This window comes from Pantherophis guttatus, chromosome 2, assembly GCF_059756535.1.
Source record: "Pantherophis guttatus breed Tessera chromosome 2, ASM5975653v1, whole genome shotgun sequence".
Lineage (NCBI taxonomy): Eukaryota > Metazoa > Chordata > Lepidosauria > Squamata > Colubridae > Pantherophis > Pantherophis guttatus.
This window is the reverse complement of record NC_142064.1, coordinates 54,971,391-54,993,875: the sequence shown is the minus strand read 5'-3', so window position 1 is coordinate 54,993,875 and position 22,485 is coordinate 54,971,391. Positions and strand designations below refer to the sequence as shown.

General features: G+C 34.6%; 1 protein-coding gene across 4 annotated transcripts in view; it reads right to left on the bottom strand.

Annotated features, from left to right (window-relative positions):
• Positions 1 to 22,485, bottom strand: part of PRDM6 (PR/SET domain 6) — an 89,907-nt gene that overhangs the window by 26,260 nt on the left and 41,162 nt on the right. For all 4 annotated transcript variants that reach the window (XM_087886011.1, XM_034409968.3, XM_087886009.1 and 1 more), the window contains 2 exons: positions 7,067 to 7,194; positions 61 to 185 (listed from right to left, as the gene is read on the bottom strand). In XM_087886011.1, the coding sequence (XP_087742137.1) occupies positions 61 to 185; positions 7,067 to 7,194 (253 nt within the window). The remainder of the gene's footprint in view (positions 1 to 60; positions 186 to 7,066; positions 7,195 to 22,485) is intronic.

The following is a 22,485-nucleotide window of genomic DNA, read 5'->3' as shown; positions in this document are numbered from 1 at the left end:
CCCTGGTACAAATACAAATACAAAACATAAAATACTATTTTTTGATAATGTGCCACTTACAGTTCTCATCCTGTGCAATGCACTGCAAAGGGATTCCAAAGAAAGATGTGTAGCTGTCATTATACCACACCAACAACTCAGTGCCTCTGGGAATATCCATGCAAGCTCGGTAGAATATATTTGACCTGGTCATAGGACAAAAGAGAAAGAAATAATGAAGGAGAACCCCAGGATAGTTTTATTAAACTGTATCCTCCTGACCTCCTGATTGAAAACTTTGCCTATCAAAAGCTATACATTCTGGCAATCCCACATATCGCGTCTAGCTGACCTGGTTCCTCTTCATTGAAACAGCAATCTCAGGACATACACATTACTATCTTAAGATGAAGATAAATACAGAAATGATGGGGGAATGCTAATAGATGATGGGTGACAGCTATTAGACTGTGATAAAGCGGCTACCATAAAGTGCATTTTGAAGTTTAATACCACGTGTAGGTCTTAGCAAGTGGTGCATGTTGCTAACCACTTGTTTGTAGAACAAGTCAGGTTCTGATTTGGCTAATATTAGAATGGAACACCACTAGGATATCAAAGTCTGTAGGCTAAATAGGGAAGCAAAATTCCAGAAGGCAGCAACTGCAAAACAGTTTGGTTTGGCTAACAAAGAAGCTGTAGGGATGTGTCTGTATAGTCACCAGAAATCAAATTCATTGTGAAGAAGCTTCATCTTTTCTACTCTGCAGAGTCAAAGCGTCATATGTACTTTTAAAAATTAGTACTGTTTCGCTTTTTTTAATTTACAGAAGTTGAGTTATAAATAAAGAACTAAATTCTAGCTAGTATCCCTCAAAAGGATTAAAAACAAAGCCGAAAGTTATGTAAAATCTAAGATTATTTAAAGGTGCCTGATACTAAATAGTGCCCAACTTCTTTTTAAGACAGTTTTTAAAAATATTTTTAAAACCCATAGATTTCAAATATTTTTTCCAGCTTGCAGCGTTTTGCTTACGAATATATTTTAAATATATCATGCCTAACTAGCATACTTGTACAGCTTTTGAATGTAATCCTAACCTCCTGAAAATGTCTAATGGAGCAAAATATCATCATGGAAACTCCCAGCTTGCCTGCTGATAGCTTGGCAGATAAAGAGCTACCACCAGCTGGTGATAGTTGATGTGACATTTCAAAATGAGATATTCTGGGCATAAAAAGGCACCTATTTTGTTTCTTAGCATTCAGTGGCTTAAAACAGATATAAAGATAATAAACAAGTTACATGTCTTCTTTGACCAAAAATCCAGAATAATCAGAATAATAAGATTTTAAAGTCACTAATATAGTCAAAACTGAACAATAGATCCATAATTTCTCAACAACTTTATTTGTCTCACATGTCAGAATGTTCCAAGTGTATTTTCACGAAACTAACAAAATCAGTAATAGTAATACACTGGGAGGCTGAATATTTTTGAACATTTTGAAAATTAGCTTTAATGTAATCTAATGTAAAAGCTTCAATAGAATTCTTTAACTAAATTTTTTTTTGTCTTCTTCGTAGCCTGAACAAAGTTGAACTGTTTTAAACAATAGCAAGGAGATGCTGTGTGTATTATAGGTTAAAATTATTCAGATTCATTTCAATTCTGCCTTGCTCCGTGTGTGTGCATACATACACACAAACATACCTACGTAAAGGAAATCCATCTGCTTGCACCAAGGCATGCTACCATTTCATTGTGCTTAGCACAGCCTGAGATCTATACAAGTCAGATAGAGGAATGGCCACTAAACTAGAGCTGTACAAAGCAAGCCTCTAATGGTAATCCATTTCTTTATTCATTCATACTTCCCTTTATGTATCATTTTATAATGTAGTTAATATAATATTTTCTTAGAAGGAAGCATGCAATCTGAAACAATAACAGTGGGGCTACAAACAGTGGTAAAACTAACCTGAAAGTAGTCATATAGGAGCCAAAAGAGAAATTATTATCTTGACACTGTAGTTTGTCACTTAAACCAGTTATAGTAACATAAAACATCCTTATACGTGATAGATTGCAATTCAATAAATACAAGATGAGCATTCCTTTCTACCTGGAATAGCACCCTGCAGAATGATATAGCCATAGAAGTAAGGAAAGGCCATTTATAACACCACCTCATGTGAAGCATAGATATAAATGGAGTTTTGAAAAAGTTGAATCGGAACTGGTTCCTGCAGTGAAGAATTGCTAAAAGCCTGAAGTCTGAGATAAAAGCTTGCAGGGATGGTAAGCCTTAAATTTAGTCCCTTTGTAAAAAATCGTCCAGAGTGGTGCAATTTGTTTCTTGTGTAACAGTGCCGACATAAGGAGAATCTTTAACCACATTTTTCATGGCAGTGAGATATGCACTTGTCAACATATTTTGTCACCGCAAAGTGGCTCTTGGCAACAGGATCATAAAGATCAATAAAAAAGTGCAGATTCTCAATATTTTACGAGCAGCTGCAAAAATTTCATTTATCTTGTTATTTTCCTCGCTTACTGCCACCCTGTCTCAGGAGGGCACTGCTGGCTAAGCAGAATGCTTTTTCCCAACCTTCTATGAATATCTGACAAAAACTCAAGTCTTGCTCTCTCTCCAGCCCTCACGCTCTACCCCTCCCACTATTTTCACCCAAGCTGCACATTTTATTAATTCTTTCCACTATTACATAAAAATCAAATTGGGGCAGAGTTATAAATCACCCACATCTCCTGACTTCAGAAAAAAAAATACAGTCTACTTTGTACTTCACCCTTGTAACTTTTCGTCTCTCTGTTTGGCTTCACCTAACATAAACACAGCAGCCCAGCAAATGAATGTGCTAAAACCCAATGACACACTTTGGTGCTGAAAGAACTGAACTGTTTTCGAGCAATGGGTGGTCTCTGAGGAGTAGGCCAAAAAAAGAGGGGAAAAAAGTGTAAGCATACACCATTCCTTACAAGCTCACAGAGCTTCCAAAACTTGCAGAAATCTCTGCATGTTGAAGTACATCAAAGGGATTTTTCCTCTTTCGGATAATATTTCCTTTGCTGACATGTATTTAGTATTGTGGTTGGATGACTCATAAAGATAGCTTCGTGGCGTCCCAACGCAGTTGAAGCAGAACACATGCCAACAAACATTATTGTCAGCTTCAAAATAAAAACAAAACGTTCAGCTAAGGGTCAATCAATCAAGAGCTCTTTGAAGAAAATTCCATTTAGATATTACAAATCATAACAGAATGAATTTAAACCATCTGACTTTCAGTGAGGAGGACGTCCATGTACAATAAAAATTAGATGGATTTTCAGGGTCCAACGGGTTTTTTAAAATTTCTTTACACTTGGATGTAGTCCCTGGTGATAGATGCCAGGTTTTTTTTTTAAACTGTTTTTTAAAAGCAATGGAAAACAGATCAAGAGAGAAAACTCTAAGCAACAATTACAGAATGAACAGGGAGTTATAAGATCTGTTTAATATTGACAGATGTTTAATGGTTTTCCATGGCTGGATTTTGATTGAGAATTTGTATTTTTGCTTGCAAATATGCTCAGTTTAAGCCAGTGAATTTTGGGGGAACAATGTTCCTATGCGATCAACTCTGTCTGCTGACTAGAAGGAGCCTCCTACACTCTTCTTGGAAAGAGCAAGCAGAAGTATGACATCATTCATCTCTCTCTCTTTCTCTCTTTCCTCTAAGAGCATATCAGATGTGACACAGCACTCTGCATAAGGGCAACATATGTTCACAACTGTCTTAGTAGATCAGAAAATACCTCGATTACAAACACTCTACACTCTTGTTTAGGCAACTTGAGTGACAGACATGGAGGGACACACTAGCACCATACCTGATGTGGCACATGATGCACTGTCATGTCCCACAACTCCCCCATTGTGCTTCAACAGTTGTAAATAGTACTCTTTATGACAACAATGTATTAATTTCCGTTTTAGTTTTGCTATGGAAAAATGTATTAATTTTTTATGGAAAATGTATTAATTTCCATTTTAGTATTGCTATTTCCATTTTAGTTTTGTAATCTATCAAAGCAGGGGTCTGAACACAGTGATCAAAAGAAAAAGAACAAACCATGTTAATAGAAGAGCTGACATTAAAACCTCAGAGAAACAGCCCCCAAGAACTAAAACAATCCAGCCACAGGATAAAACTGTTCAACCTCACTTCCCTACGGAAGTAACTACTCACAGACAACTTCATGTTTCTATCAACATGCAGGATGAACTCTTCATGAAGGGGCCCACAACCTACTTTTACTAATAATATTATACTGAAACCTTTCTTCTTATAGAAAATGTTTTGTGGCCCAAACTGGGGAGTTCTTTTCCTTTAATTTCCAATTATTTACTTTCATGTTTGAGTTGTAAAAAATAAAGGTACAATGACCATTGCATTCATGAAAGTTTTCTGGATTGTGAAGTTACTTTTATTCATCTTATTGTCTTATTCAACTGTAAAAATGATTTTCGTCAATTTAAAAGTGTATGCATTTTTAACAAAACAAAACAAAGACACTAATATAACAATTGCCACATTAGCTGTGCAGTATTGCCATAATGCCTAGTTGTGCTAAATCATTGTTTCTGAATTTAAAAGGGAAATCAATCAATTTTTATTATGGTCACAAACCAGCAAATAAAAGCATTAAGGTAATAATAATAATAGTAAAAAATAAAGATAAAAGACAGAATAATATATCGCGATTAGTCGTGGTTTAACAGTGAACAGTTAAAATTTGCCTAATTTGACATACAGCATAGCAGAATTTGGCCACATTCAGAGAAACTACTTCATACTGATGTGATAACAGTAGCTACACGTAAAAAAGATCAGTATTTCGCAGAAATTTTATTAGGTAAGGTGTTATAAATTGAGCCCGTGAGTCCTTACTGAAGATGCAGTACAGCAGGACGTGAGCTACATGTTGTACAGAGGGGCAAAGTCTCAGCTCACATGATAGTTTTTTGTATCAGCCCTCCAAAACTGCTATGGGAAGTGCATTGCAGCATGCTAAGTTTAATGCCCTTTGGATTTTCGGAACTGTTATTTGATATAAATATCTTGCTACTTTAAAAGAGGGAGTTTAAAAGAGAAATATTGTTGACTGAAAGTTCATATAGCTATGTAGCACATTTACTAGGTTATTTTGTTTGCAAATATGAGTTCTACATCCAGATACAACTTCTCACATTTGTCCTTTATTTCTTAGATAATTATAGCTAATGGACAGGTGCCAGCAGAAAGTGTGTCTGCAAAGCTTTCTGGTTTTTCCACAGAGGAACTGATATTTTTTATTGTGAGTAAAGTGTAGGAAGTTAGCACCCACCCCTTTCCTAGAGGAATGAAATATTTTGGGAAATATTAAAAAAGCAGAATATTATGTTTCCCATGAGAAATGGAGAAGCATGTTTTAAAGACAAAGCAGCTCCCACCTTCCTGCCCCCAACCTTTGTCAATGGGCCAGAGGCAGAAACTCAATCTTTCAATCTTTGAAACTCATCTGCAATACAATAGGGCCCATCTAGCAACAGAAACTAACACAATGGGACCCATCTAGGACAGAAACTCACCACATGGCAGCTGGGAAGATTACATCAGCCAGCAAGGCTAGCTAAGACCCCCACCCCCTTGGAGTCTGACAACCAATCAGGATACTCTTTCTGGGCCCCAGGAAGTTCAAAGCCAGAGAGAGCATAAAATCCGGGGACTCACTGTATCTCGCCCCTTTTCTGTTCAGGAACTCAAACCATGTGATCCTGTCCACCATTAAACCATCTTTCCAAGCAGTCTCCATGTTTCCAGTGTCTGGTTCCCCACTTGGAGCAGAACCCAGAAGGATATTTCTTCCTACAAAAGGCAACTAAGTTCTAAACCTTTCAAGCCTACATGCCATTTCAACGATACATAAAGAACATGTGCTGTATTATGCAAAGCAATGTTCCCAAGCCTTTCCGTCCAAAAATGGATTAGGCCCACATAACTGCACAGAAGAGATACACCCAGAAGTATTGTCTGATAAACAAGCTACAAACTTGAATAAGCACAGTGGGACTTTCCCCCCTCTTCCATTCTCTTTATTTTGATTTTGTTCAGTGCTCAGTGAAGACACTAGGAAACTTCAAGGAATTGTTTTGTTTATCCCATGATCCAAGTGTGGTGTCCCTTGCAGATAAGAAAACTCAGACATAAATACATTGTAGACTTATATTTCTCATAATTAACACATACATTTTTCTAGCTGTTTTTCTACAATCATTCTGGAAAATGCAAGCTAAGTGTAATTAGCAGCTGGAGCTCAACTGGCAGATGACCTTAAAAGGGAATTAGACAATTTTCCAATCTTTAGGTGGACAATACAGCTAAATTCAGAGCTGCTGCTGAGGGACAAAGAGTAGGTTATGGGGAATAAGTTCAACTGAATCTAATAGGGGTTACTTTCAATCAATATGCATATACTATGTATATTATAAATAAACGAAGCTTCAGTCTAATCTAACATGGTTCATAGTCTGTTTTTAAATCTGAACTCCTCTGCCAAAAGGAAAGCAGGACAGTTCAATTATTTGGATCAAATCATATTTTTGCACTGGCCTTGTTTTCTAAACAATGGCAAAAGAGCTATCAGGAATTTTTGCAGGACACAGCTTGATTGCAAGCATGAGTGCGCTACAACACCGTTTAACACTTTCTGAAGTTCCTTATGCTGGCTGATATTATGTACCTCCAGTTCAGGTAACTGATTGTTTTTCTACTAACAGAAAATCATCACATAATCTTAGTGCAATTTTTTGCTCACACTCATTTAAGAAAAGCACTTACCTCTAGATGCAACCTGGTAAGCACAGCTTCTCACCGTAAGAGAATTTACAAAGCCAATTATTATTATTATTTTGCTGCAGTGAAATATGCTATTCACATGGCATTTTTGTTGTTGTTGTTGTTTTCTGATACACATTTGTTTGACAAAATACTGTTGAAATAAATTGAAATGTTTGTCAGATAAACTGAAGTAGAACTTACCTGTATTGGACTACAGTTAAATTTTGTTCCCCACAGTGCCGTGCACATCGAATATATCTCATCCAACTTGACTTACTGGGTTCCCCACCATCAATAAAGTGCTGTAGTGTCCCATCTTGGTCATATATCTGTAAAGAGGTCAGAAGTCAAGTCATTAGAATGAATCATGCGCAGTCATATTTGCTGTTGCTATGTGCCACTCTGAGAAATTTATTGCAGTGTGATTTCACATCTTATTAATGCTCTCAGAAATCAGAGGAAACAAATGACAAAATATTTTTTGTGGTAGCGGTCTATCATGCTTTTCTTGGTTAGTCTTTCCTATATTTAGCATGCTTTTCATGCATCAAAGATGCAACCATAGTTCCCAAAGAATATTTAACCTATTTTGACAGAGTAAACTTAAATAATGAACTGTCATATAAACACACACGCATACACATATGGAATCTGAATGGAAAAGGCTGAACAAGGGTCAGTGCTCACTGAACATTTTGTTGTTGCTGCTGCTTTACCAAAATCTTTCCCATATTTCCCAAAGCAAGTTACAAAATGTTAAAGAATTAGGCGGAAAATGAGAAGAAGCCATCCTGGGAGAAATGTATGACATTCCTTCACACCATCCAACTGAAAAAATAATATCAATAATCGAAACACTGAGAAATCAGATTTAAACAAGACACAGAAAAAAAATCTATAGCCTTACACTGAACGTTCATAATCAGTAATTCCTGAAGATGAATTTAGCAAAAATATTTACAACTTCAATGACAGAAAGGAGTCATTGAGCAAATGGATGTAATCTAGAATTACCTATATTGTTGCTAAAATTTAATTGTGTTACATATAAGTATACATGAAATACAATATAGGTATGCTTTTGTGGGCTTTTTTGTGGGTTTCCCTCTCTCTCTTTGTGTGTGTGTATGTGAGAGAGAGATATGAAAAAATGACTGATGAAAATTCCTGAGTCTTATTTTACATAGATACACATATTGAATAATCAAGTTTACAGAAAATGTGTAATTTTAAAGGAGAAATGTCATTTTATATGTTACAAACATCTTCAGTATTACTTGAACTACGATAATTAAATGAACTAGATCAGAAGCAAGACCAATTTTAGGCATCAGTTAAACAATAGAACAAAAGAAAAGGCAATTATTTAGTACCCATATGTTGAAGAACAATTTTTCTTGCTGAAGGCTAACAGTATTACAAATATTCTTACATTTATGTCAATTTTAGCAGCTAAGAAATTCAGAAATTCTGTAGCAACTTTTCAAATGTTCAAATATATATCATAGTCCTGTTGGGAAAAAAATTGAGTTCCCTTTGTTTAAATTAATATATGTTGAATTTTCTTCCTGTATGTATTCTAGCCATACTAGATAAATGTATGGCTTTGGCCCCTGTCATTTCTTTCCAGGTGGTATGCTTCATATGAAGATATTGCCTGAGAACTCAGTCTGATGAGAAATCCTTCCTTCCAACGATTTTAACTTATGTAGTTAAAACCTTCTATATAGTACTTACACAGCAAACTCACACTGTAGCAATCAGACAGTATAAGATAGATACTCCTCGTTTATGACCGCAATTGGGATTGGCATTATAGTAAATAAAGTAATAAAGTAATAAAGTAATCACTAAGTACAATGATTTTATGATCTTATTTCAGCTTTCTTTTGCTTTAAAGATTTGTGATGTCGTGATACTTTTTCATCACCACCATAACTGCAAGCATTCACACTTTTTTATGTGATTAGATTTCTCTCCTACCCAGTAGCTAATCTTTCTTGTGGTTCTTAATAAAACTGAGCACTTAATAGCAAAAAAAATTGTTTAATGTATCTGTTCCTCATCCTTGTTGCCAAAAAGTACTTCTGGTTGCAGACAGTGGTGTGTAAGAACAGCTTCCCATCAATCACAGCTTTGGTGTGACTAATTTTTCCCCAAAGTAACACAAAAATGATGGACTAATTTGTCTTGACTGTGTGTATTTCATTTTCTCTCACTCACCCATCCCAACTCCTTATTTCATTTTGGAGACAAGGAGAAGCTGAGATGTTCAAGTCTGGACAATGCCAATTTCATTCCCAGTTTCTCCAGACCAAGCAAAAGTGGATATGATAGATGTATTACCAAACAAGAATGTCAAGAACAACCCCAGAGCCTAATGACCGATCAGCTAATCAAAAGTCACCTGAAAAGAAGTTGAATCAATCCTCTGTCTAAGCTATTAACCAATCCTGAAGCCACAAACTATTCACTCCTTCCATAACTATATAAAGAGAATTGAAATAAGGGATATATCTCACTCCCTAGTCTCAATTTGCACTAAAGACCTTTGTTTATTCACTTGCAGAATAAAGCAAATCCCCACCCCAAGCACTTATATTGGGATGAACTTGCCAGGCTATTAAGCCATAATACCTTCTGTACTAAATAAAAAATAAAAAATACTGCAACAAAGCCTGAAAGAGATGAAGATGGCAAGATATCATATCATCAGTTTTGCAACCAGACACTCTTCCTAAAATGTCTAATCATGGTTAAAGTTCTGTATCTGACCTAGAACAGTGGGGCAACATGTTCTAAATAAAGTTCAATCATTTTGAGGTGGAAAGACTGGTACTCACTGCAAGGCACCTACAGTCCATAAAATTTTCACTCCATAGTGGTAAACTAATCCCTTTCCTGCAACCCACCCTTTACACAAAAGAGAGAAAAGTAAGCAAAAGCTCCGAGCTGTTCTGAAGAGAAAAGGAAAGAAGACCCTCCTTTCCTTCTCCTTGTCAATTTCATTCTTGCTAAGAATAAGCATTGTCTCTCATCCCTCTCAAACTGCAAAGACTATTGGTAGCAGACAGTGCTGATCAGGAACCACTTAAAGGACCCATTAGGATGGCTGAAACTCAAAAACTGACAGGTGGCAAGCAATTCCTCCAATGAAACAGAATAGCTTTATCATTGCAAAATGAAATGTTGCTTTGCACGAATGGCATTCCAGGTTACTGATAAACCCTTCTCCCCTATAAATTTCAATCAGTTGCTGAATTCAGCAAATCATCTCATCTCAATTAATTTGAAGCTAATTTTGAACTGGCACAGTCTTCCACACTAAATTGCTGAAGTATCTTTGGCTTACATGAGATATAAAATTTCACAAAATTTAGTGCACAGTGCTTTTTTCTAAATTCTCAAACACACTCAGTATTAAGTATCAACTTCCTAACATCAAAGCAGCAGCATTATCTCCATGGAATGGGGCGCCAACTAAGAAAAGATAAAGCTGTGCCAGAGTTAGGGCTGGTGAAAGTGTTTGGATATCCCACTGGAGCTCCCTGCCGAAAACTCACTAAAAATTGTGAAAAATTGGAACTGCTTGCCAAAAACTGACTAAAAATTTCAACAGAGAAGCCTGTATCTCATGGGTGTCAAACTTGCTGCATCACGTTGTTGTCATGTGATGCTTTGTGATGTTTTTCCCATTCATAGAGCTGGGGTGAGCATGGCCTGCGCATGACACATCCGGCCCGCAGGCCGCTAGTTTGACATCCCTTCTGTATCTCATCCTTTATATTCATTATAACTGCAACTCAAGATTTTATTGTGTGTACTAACATCAGCTTTGGAGCTATATATGAAACTGTAAAAACGCTTATATAAAGCTTATTTCTAATTTAATTAGAATTGTAAATTTTACTACAGAATAATTTGTCACTATAGAGAAGCCCTTTCTCTGGTCCATCTACCTCATCTCCTTGTTTCACTTTGTGGACAGAAAGAAGCTAAGAGCCTGAATACCATTTTCTCTGTAGGGTATCTGACGATCTGACTTTCACATATTCTGATGATGACATATCTAGCACTTTGCTGCACCTACTGATCATGTAGATTTTTGCAGAAGAGATATATCTAGTAGATCTACTTTGATGAAAGTGTAGATTTCAAACTAAAATAATTTCAAAAGACTTAGACCTACAAAAAGACCTACATATATAATAGTTATTATTTTAAGTTCTTTTGCAAAGATTCCAAAATGAAAACACTGTAAAATTTTGTGTATATTTTTAAACAGATGAACTGTCAAGTTTCCAGGATGATATTTAAAGTCCAAGTAATAAAATATATGCTAAACTATGTCTGAAATTCCCCCATAAAATAAATGAGCAATGGTTGTAAAAGCTGGAGTCATATTTTAATGCTGATAAAAGCCCATCATTCTGCCATTCTTCACATTCATTAGATGGGAGCTAGAAAATCAGCACGTTCCCTTGCACAACTAATCCTGAAACTTGCATTCAGCTGGCATTTTAGAAATTAGCAAAAAAAAAGCCTATGTTCGCATTGTGTAGTTCCCCTTAGTGTGGATTTTGTTCAGTATTGTTCCACACTGTTTTTGTAGAGATTAGAATGTTTACATCAGAACATGTTCCCTTCCCAAGAGCCCTTCTGGGCTACTCGACATTTTCCCTGTCCTACTTATCTCTAAGAGTAGCAGAGGCCACAGTACAAAGTGGACCATCAATCAATCTGGGGTCTTCTTCAGGCATCTCTTGTCAGATGAATCAGAGGAAAACGTTGGGGAATGAGCTTTCCATTATCAGAGTTTGGCCTATAATGTAGAATATACCATAGAAACTTCTTTACTTCTTACTTGGCAAAGCTTTATATACTAGAAAAAAAGGCATGACAGTTCATTCATTTTGCTCCACCATGGAGCCAGATGATGTTTGATCGAACAGACCCACCCTCTTTGATCTCGCAGTCTATTGAGACTGCCCTACTGTGGAGGAAAAAAATGATCCTTCCAAATTAAAGAGAAATATTTCTGCATCCAGCTGTTAAAATGTGGCATATTTGCCATTCTTCAGTGTCCTGGCAAAGTGCCACATTTCAGGCTGTGTTTCAAGCCTATCTTTTTTCTCCTTTTCTCAGCCATCATAGCCACAAATATGCTCAACATCACTATATAACCTCAATACTAAATGGGGAAATAAAAGTACTACTTTATATCTCTGTGAACTTTATTACAAATATTTATACATATTTCTCTTATACGAATGTACATATTTGGTTTTCTAAGAACCATCTAAATCAGAAATTGTTTTGAGTATTATATATTACATATGAAATATCAAGATTTAAAATATCTTTTACCTAAGAAAAATGATTTTTAGTTTAGTTCTGATTATAATAACCAAACCATGAAGTCAACCTTGTAGAGGTTTCATTTACAAATGAAATGTGTTTGGATGTTATTAAGGCTGTTTCTCATGTGCATTTGAACCCACATCAAAAAAGTGGCTCGGGTACAGCAGGACCTAGTTCTGTTTAAATTAAGACAAACTTCTCATGAAAGCTTGAATAAACATTTAGATTTAAGTAATCAAGAAAATCTGTATCTTCTCATATTTATTAAGTGCAATTTTTGGAGTTATAAAAACTTCTGTCACAAATTGTGTATACTGTAAATTAAGTATAGACTACATCATTGCAGTACTTCCCCATCTACTGAGGTGAAATGAGACACAATAGGTCCTAAATTCACTTTTACTTACTGACTCTCTTCCTTTTCACTTTTAGGTTTATTCATATGAATAAAAATCACATTTAACTAGGCACTGGCACATTCATAGGCTCCACAACCTCTAGCCTACTATTTATTTTACAGAATAAATTATTTGTACTCAGTACACTAATCAAAAACTAAAGTTTTAAAAAGAAATCAAAACATATATGAGTCCAAAAGGAAGCACTAATTTATTTCAATTATTCAAATTAAATTAACATTTTATCAATTTCAAAACCAAAGTTGATTCTTAACAGAACTAAAAAGAAAAGAATAGGAATCCTCCTCCTCCTCCTTCTCATCATCATCATCATGCTGATGCTTTCACAGATGTAATTTCAATAGGACAATAATAATTATAGTAGTCCTTGGTTAAGGAACACTCTTCAGCAACTGTTTAAAGTTGTGACCAGTGAATGAGTAGTACGTAGTTCTCTAATTTCTAGCCCTCACAGCACCCCCACAGTCACATGATTGTTATCTGGGCACTTGACAACTGGCTTATATTTATCATAGTTTCAGCATGCCAAAATCACACGGTTGCCATCAGTGGTGGGTTTCAAAAATTTTTATTACTGGTTCTGTGAGTGTGGCTTGGTGGGCATGGCATGACTTGGTGGGCATGACTTGGTGGGCATGGCAGGGGAAGCATACTGTAAAATCTCCATTCCCTCCCCAATCCAGGGGAAGATTACTGCAAAATCCCCATTTCCTCCCAATCAGCTGGGACTTGGGAGGTAGAGAATAGATGGGGGCGGGGTCAGTCAGAATTTTTACTACTGATTCTCCAAACTACTCAACATTTTTGTTACCAGTTCTCCAAAACTGGTCAGAACCTGCTGAAACCCACCTCTGGTCGCCATTTGCGACCTTTTCTGCCAGCTTCTCACAATCAAAGTCAATGGGGAAGCCAGCAAGGAAGATTCCAAGACTCTTCCACTGTGTTTTCTCCTGAAGAGCCCCCAATGGACTATGAGATCGCAGGAATCCTGCATTCTGTGGTGCTTTCATGCTGCAACACTCAATTCCCAGCCTGCACACTCGCCACAACAACTCCCCCTTCCCCCCGCCTCACTCTGTAGTACTCACCCACCTAGAGAAAACTCTGTTTTTCTTGAAAAGGAGAACTGCTAAATATCTGCTTACGGTATTATGATACAACAATCATAACTATCCTCTTTAAGCAATGGTTTACATACAGGTAGAAACTGTTATTATTCAATCTAGAATTGGGGATTATTTTTGTCATGATTGAATAATGCTGTAAAACCAGCTTTAATAATTTGCATGAGAATACATTCCAACTCAATGTTGCTCTCCGTATAAGATATAACTCAGGTCTTTTTCAAGGCTGCAGTACAGATAGTCTTTAATTTTAAGATTTATCTTCCATATTTGCAAGAAGACCAAAATATATTCTTTTTTAAAAAGAATATTTAAAAAATATCCAAGTATTTGTAGTCATTTTGTGATCATAATTAAGAAGATGCCTTTGGTTCTTAAGTTATATTTAACAACTTTCAAAATGAAATGCTCCAGAGAATTTTCCTCCATTATTTTTTTAAATAAGAAAATGGTTCTTTTTTCTTTCTTTTTTTTACTAAAAATGTTAGCCACAATGATTTCCAAGGTTCTCCTCTGTACTACCAACAGCTTTATTTACTTCTTGCAAAGTGTCACTTTTTAACATTATGGTGTTTACCTAATTCTACTACATTCTGTTGCTTACCACTTACTAAGGCACTAAGCAATCACACTTCCAATAAATCTGAGTCATTCTGGTAACACTTGTAACATGGTTTTTTTTTGTTTTTGTTTTTGTTTTTTTTACAATATCCTCATTTTTTTCAATATATTCAATCCAGTAAAAGTAAACTGAGTTTAAAGACATCTGTCAGGGCAAGAAGATACTATGAAGACACAACAGCCCCAGGGAATCTCTGATTATTACAAGAGTCACAGCCAGCTTAGATAAGATACTGCTGTGATACAGAAACTACTGTGACCATCATTTCTAGACTTATCATTTTAGACAGCTAAGATTTGTTTAATGACAGCCTAAGAGACTTAGGTGCTAGTATAAAAACAGAGAGATCAAGGTGCCATGGTTTTCCCCTATATGGTCTAAAGATTAGTTCTTTTCAAAACGATTGTCAAGTGGAGTACATTTGCTTCCTTTTCTTGAAAGGTTTATCGTTGTTTGAATCAAATGCATCAAACAATTTTTATCAAATGCATCAAGCATTTGATCAAATGCATCAAATGCATGAAGCAATTTTTAGTATTTTATTGCTTTTAATAATTTCTAGTATTAATTTCTCATTTTAATATTCAGTTTTCAAAGTCCAATAAAGTATTCTACTATTAGCACACAATTATATAGAAAAATGACCTACTCTGGGAAAACAATCCAGAAGAATTATATAATTATAATTCTCAATAAGCAGACAAAAAGAAATGCCTTTCTCACTGTATCTTTTTGCATAGCATGTGAACGGCATAAAAATCAACACAATAATAAATAGTCTGATGTTCTTCAATAAAAGGCAGCAAAGGAAACAGTTAAAGTTCTCTTAAGAATTATTGCGTATGCCATAAAAGGAAGCTGTGGTGAATGTCACTGGAGAACAAGACAAGCAAGGAATAGATTTTTTTTTTAATTGAATTATAAAATAGTTAAGAAATTTGTAAAAGAAGACATATTTCAATGCTTTTACATAGCCAGTTGTTTAGCCAAAATAAATAAATAGACCACAGTAAAAATTAGCTAGAAATATTTTAATCTCTTCCTAAAATGAATATTAGAAATCGATATAGTTAGTTCCTGCAATGGTTTCTTGTGGACAATGAATTTTACAGGCTACAGAATTAATTTTCAATTTAATTTCTGCTGGTGATTTCTACTAACGTATCTTGCTATAGCAACCAAAATCTTCTGATGAGTAGCTAGAGAAGAAAAGATCATCAGTCAGATTTGGCTTCCCTGCTTTTTCCAGTACGAACATTTTGAATGGCATTTGTTTAGGGAATTCTACCACTGGCTGAATGAAATGCAGAATCCAAACTAGTTTGCCTAATTTTTATTTCATTCAGCTACATATCTGTAGTGTTTATTTTCTATCTTTCTGCCCATTTAAGAAATGTTAAAAAAACATAAAGCAGTAAAATATTAAAAATAAAGACAATTAAAATAACTCAAGTTACAAAGGCCTGTCTAAAGAGATTGAACATAATTCATTTCCTTTTATTATATGAATTAGATATTCTGTATGTTTCTGTTCTTATTAGTGTAATTAGCCATGTATTATTTCTGAACACACTTTGAAACAAAATCCTAAGTATTAACAATAACTACATATCAAACAATCTGAAACAATCACCATTGATTTTATTCATATTTAGTCATAAAAATCACAAATGAGACCAATGGGGCTTATTTTTGAATGGTCTAATTCTAAAACATAGTTAAAGTCAGCTTGATTGAACTGAATGGGATTTACATCAGATGATATTGCTGTAAATAAATGATCATAAAATTACTTGTCCAAGGTTTATGAAGCATATAAAAAATAAATTAATTACTCTTTTGGCAAAAGGTAGATTTGCACTTCATAAACATTTACATATAATATAAATTAACATTTAAAATATAATTGAATAGATTTCTTTGAAATGCATTGTTTTGTCACAGATACCATAACATATATCTAAATGTACATTTAAAGATTTAACCACGACCTACCTATAAAAGCTATTAACTTGGTTTATCAGTATTTCAACTCATATTCAACTTCTGGAGGTCAAACTATGAATATGCACAAGTAAAAGACAATAATAGAAACCTGTTCCTGTTAAGATAATGTTACCAATGTTAACATATAAAGATGAGTGATTGCAGGCTTCCGTAAACCCAGTGGATTAGCCTCTTGACTATGTGAGGGATTCAGTAGCTTTAGTAAAGCAATGGCAATGCTGTCAGAAACATAACCAGTGAGTAAGACATCTGATCACTAATGGTACAGTTTTGAAAGAGGATATATTCCATTCACAAGAATATTTACAATTAGAATGTAGAAGCATGAAAACTTGACATTCACAAAGCAAGAATGAAGTGTTGCAAAACTGGCATTTTTTGAATATGTGAACAGATATAGTGTTTCGCTATAATGCTACACACACACACAAAAAAAAAAACAATACACAAGCACACATATAGTATGTGTGTCTGTGTGGGTATACACTGTTGACAATAAATTCACAACATTGTCAATTGAAAAAACAACTACAGAGAAATCAAAGGAAAATTTATATTTAAACTAGGAATACCCCATATTGTAGTAATCATGGAATATATTTCATAGATGCAAATGAGGATAAGGAAAGATGGCAATATTATACCCAAACTCTTTACAGATGGGATTACAGAATACAGAAATGTTTGGAGAAAGAGATTATGTTCAGGAACTGACTCCACTAGAAACTGAGATTCAACAGACAATAAATCAGCTGTCAAATTGGAAGCACCAGACACAGATTAAATATCCACTGAACTGTTTAAACCTTCATCAGAACAAGCAGTAAAAGTGATAACAGCTCTGTGTCAACAAATTTGGAACAATATGTGGCCAAGAGACTGGAAAATATTGTTGAATAATCCTACACTAGAGTTAGGAGATGCAAGAAAAATGAACAATAATTGAATAATTTCACTCATTCTTCACATGCATGGGTTGCATAAGATCTTCCAAAAAACCAAGGAGGTGGAAGGAGGAATGACTAACAAATAGGCAGAAGCAGCCAAAGTTGAATGACTAATATGAGGTGGACAATGGACAGAGTAATAGAATATAATAAGTAATTTGGGTTTGCTTCATTGATTAGAGCAGTGTTTCTCAACCTTGGAAGCTTGAAGATGGGTGGACTTCAACTCCCAGAATCCCCCAGCCAAGGCTGCTGGCTGGGGGATTCTGGGAGTTGAAGTCCACCCATCTTCAAGCTTCCAAGGTTGAGAAACACTGGATTAGAGCAACATCTTTGATTGTGTAGATAATGCCAGAATGTAGAACTTGGTAAGATAACAAAAAGAAGACCTGATTATTCTGAGAAATACTTGCAAGAACAGGGAGCTACTGCAAATACAGAATCACGTTAGCTCAGAGAGAAAAGAAATGAACAAGGCTTCCCATTAACCCATGTCTAGTACTCTATGCAACACATTTAAGACTGAAGAATTGGAAAAACTTACTTGTGGAATCAAATTAGGAGACCTAACAGCTTGAAATATTAGGACAAAGCAATGAACAGCTGCAAAAGTTACATATTGAGAAAGAATGAAAATATATATATAATGTAGAACTTTGTCCAAATCACCTTTTCCAAAACAAATTCAAACCTCTGTTCAGGAATAATTTCAAAATTATATATCATCTAACAGGTCAAGGAATGATCCATCATCTTTTCCCCAAGCAGCTATGTTATTATTACCATCACTTTAAAAATCTATTTATTACACTGATGTACATTTTAAAATAAGTGCTCCAATGACCTCAGTTTAGCACTTCCTTTCTATCCATTAAATAAGGATGAATTTGTTTTCAGGCTTCTGAGTCAGCCTGAAAACAAGATGCGTATTACCTTTAATGAGGCAATTCCTTAAAGCAGCCACATCATTATTCAGGCTTGTATAGAATGCAGGGGGGAAAACAGGATTTTATTTATTTTATTTTTTTTGATAAATAGTGCAGAGGTACTCTGCTCAGTGTGAACTTCAATGCGTTTCATCCAAATCATTTTTTTAAAAAAAAATATGCACAATTTATTGCTCTAGATTTCCAGAGTGCTAAAATGTTAAACTGTAAACATGGACCTCGTCGTTCAGCGTTCTATGGATACTTAAGAATATTATTGATATTAAATTGCTACAGACTATTTTTACTATATTGCTAGATCAACTTTCCCAAGCAGATAGGTATTTGCCATGCCATAAACTTGTTTTGAACTTGTTCTGACCATATCGAATAAGAAAATATTAAGAACAAATGTTGTTTAAGAAAAAACATTTGTCTTTAAATTTGCAAGCATTTAAAGTAAACAAATTTAGTGAATATTTTGTATATATAATCAAAGGTAAATATCGGATCATATACTATCCTTGCATATGCTGCTATAAAATCAATGCTAAATGTTGTTTTATAATTTTATATTTTTATTCTGAATTTACCCAAATATAAAATGAAAGCTGAATGAAGTTTACATTGAGAATAGTACTAAAACTCAGAAAATATGTTTAGTAAACCATAATTTAGTTCTAGGTCTGAGTAAGCCCTTGAACTGGAACAGTGAATATCGCATTCACTGATGATTTTTATAAAAAACAAAAATATGTTAATCTAAAAACTGCCCTTTGTTCCTTCTATTTAGCAGCTGTACCCACAGAGGAAACAGAATATAACATGAACCTAAGAATGTGCAAAAGTAATGGAAAATGCATAATGCAAGTAGATCAATAAATGATATGAAGTTGCTAATAGTAAATTAAGACCATGGTCTGTTTAGTCTAACAATGTCTGTGTTGACAGATTTCACCCAGACATCAAAACTTCATCCTGTTGTGACATACTACAATTAAAGGACCAAACCTGGAGATTTATGCGGGTCATTTATGTGCTTTATTATAGAACTATGGTGGTTTCTTCAGTGTTTGTAAGTGGTCATGAGCATTGTTTTAATATATATTTGCTTCATTAGGTGACAGGACAGAAAACATGATTCTTAACTCCAGCCTATCCAAAATCTAGGATACATCAAACTGACATGGACCATACCACACACATTCCATAATGATCCTCTTACTAAAAAGCAGAATTCACCATCACATTCATTATCAAATATTGCAGAAGTGAATCTAGATGTGTTTATTCCACACAATGCACTAAATGAAAATATGATTTCTTTTTTTAAAAAAGATTAAATTATAGTATTTAACCATTAAGTTGATGAGACTCCTGTCAGGAGACTCACCTGGATATTTTTTTTATTTAATTGTATTTATTTAATTTAATAGTCAAGTGACTCTGGATGGTGAATAATACTATTAACTGCAGGATCTAATCTGGTTTGGTCACCAAGACCAGAGGTTTTGCCTTCTGAGCTTTTGAACTCATGCTGGAACCCATCCTCAGGGAACTTCTCTCTACAGAGAGAATCTCTGGTCCTGGTGATCAACCCCCATTGGATCCTGCAACATTTTCCTGGGACAATATATTTACCTTCATTCATGAATACTATTAACAGTTTTCTATAGTGAAACAGATGTACAGCTGTAAAAGTTGCACACTGAGAATTTAAAAAATATAACATAGAACATAAACAAACGCCCTTTCATTGATGACAGTAAAACTTGAAATTTTTCATCCAAATTACATTACATGTATCATTAAATTACATGTATCATTAAATTACATCTGAATTAAATTAGATGTATCATTTTATTTCAGAGTCGTGTAGTGCTGCATAGCCTTTGCCAAAAAAGTATACCCATAGTCTTGATCATAGCACTATATTATCATTCTTTCTAACCAAGCACTGGATACCAAGTCCCCCAAAAAAGACGAAGTATGAGAAAATTTGGATGTATGTGAATATAATTTATAAAATTTAATAAGTAATCTCTATTATAAGATTTTTTTCTTGGCTCAGGATTTAGATTTCTTCCACAATTTACGGTAGTTTTCTGTTTTATAGATAATTTCCATATACATAGATTTTAAACACATTCCTTTTAATAATTACATGGTATTAAAAATACTGTTCTGGGCTTCTCTTTTAGCCCCGGGTAACCTTATATCAATAGAAAAAGAAGAAACTATGAAGCTGAGTTAAATCATTTAGTGTACATACCACCAAGAGTCAAAAAAATGATTCCTGGTGGTTTACATCATTAAAAAAAACATAATAAAAACCAATAAACCAATAAAAGCACAAACCTACCATAGTGCAATGAGACAACGATAATCATTCACTTCTCAAAGTTTCTCCGGAATATTTTTCTCTTTAACAGTTTCTTGAAGGCCAACAAGGAGGGTGTCTCCTTAATCTCTATACAGGAATTAATATGGGGCTACAAGTGAAAACTTTGCCTGAAAACCCCACCCTTGTTCATTTTGCATGTTAATCTAAAAAAAATCCTCAAATGCCAATTAGACCCTCATTGAGCTGCTTCTTAATACATGCGTATTGCAGCTTTTGAAAATGTTTCTTGGTTTGTAAAGGCAACTAATGAAAATAAATGTGGGGATATACTGATAGAAATACATTTGATAAGCTGTTAAAATGCCTTTGAGTTAGACTGTGCTATTTCAAACTAATCTTTAGCTTTGTCTAGAGCTATTTAAACTCAACTGATAAAGAGAAGGTATGCAAGTGACAAGACAGAATGGAAAGTTCTCTGTGATGCTGAGGAAACCACCCAAGTAGTTAAATCAATTGCCTTCTGTTTAATTTTGCGGTTTACTTTCACTCTCAGAACTGTCTATTGTCAAGCATATTACAAAAGTCTTTAGATTGATGACTATCACTTTGTCTTTTTTCTTCTTCTTTTCCACTTTAGGTGAATCAATCCCATAAAGGTATTTGTTTTATAAACCAGAATCTGGTAGGTTGCTGTTATGCTGTTTTGCTAACTATTGTCCAAAAACCAATACACACACACACACACACACACATATATATATATATATATATAGGATGCCTTGACAAGCATGCCATAACAATTCACTTCACCCTTGACCGGCAGTGTGTACATCATCTTGTCAACATATAAATAAACACATGATGGGTCATATTTTAATAGATTTTGTAAATATCAGGATCCAATTTATCAAGTGGCTCACTAAAGTGACAGCTATGGCAGCCACTGAATAATAACTGCAGAATTTATTCACAGTTATTTCAATAGAATTATCTATTGAAAGAAATAATTAACTGTTGCTCCACAATGTGCATAAGGTTTAAAATTCTGGTTCTAGTGCCAAAGGTCAACAATTACAAATATATATATATATATATATATATATATATATATATATATATATATATATATATATATATATATATATATATATGTGTGTGTGTGTGTGTGTGTGTGTGTGTGTGTGTGTGTGTGTGTGTGTGTGTGTGTAGGTCTTTGGTTATTCGGGTCTTCTCCCACGTAAAATTGGAAGTGTCTTGGCGACGTTTGGACGAAGTCTCATTCGTCATCTTCAGGCTGGTGTTCTCGGCTTCGTGCTTCCAGGAGCTATATATATATATATATATATTCTTACTTTTTGTAGGTTTTATGTGTGTTTTTCTTTTAGCCAGTTTTTCCTACGTAACCAAGCTCACTCCACTGAGCTAGGGCTGTAGAAAATCTGTAGAAAAATCTTGGTTACGTAGGAAAAACCTGGCTAAAAGAAAAATACACACACACACACACACACACACACACACACACACACACATATATATCATAAATAAAGTTTAACTCCTAGGTGGAGCTATTGAACTCTAATAGTTTAATTTTTCATTCCATCATTACCACCTAACCTAAGCTTGACTTAAATGAAGTAAAGCTAAAATAAACAAGTCTGAGATAAGTGTCAAGATCCACTCTAACTTTTCAGAACTCCCTGATCCCCTTTTAGATCGCATCAAAAAATGACTGAGAGAACTAATTACTCATGATCGTGCTTGCAATAAATATCAATATTATTTCGTTTAGAACTCCAGAATCTATTTTATTTAGAACAATACTTTGTGTTTAAGAAGTAAAACTATTATTTCAGAATAATACATCTTAGTC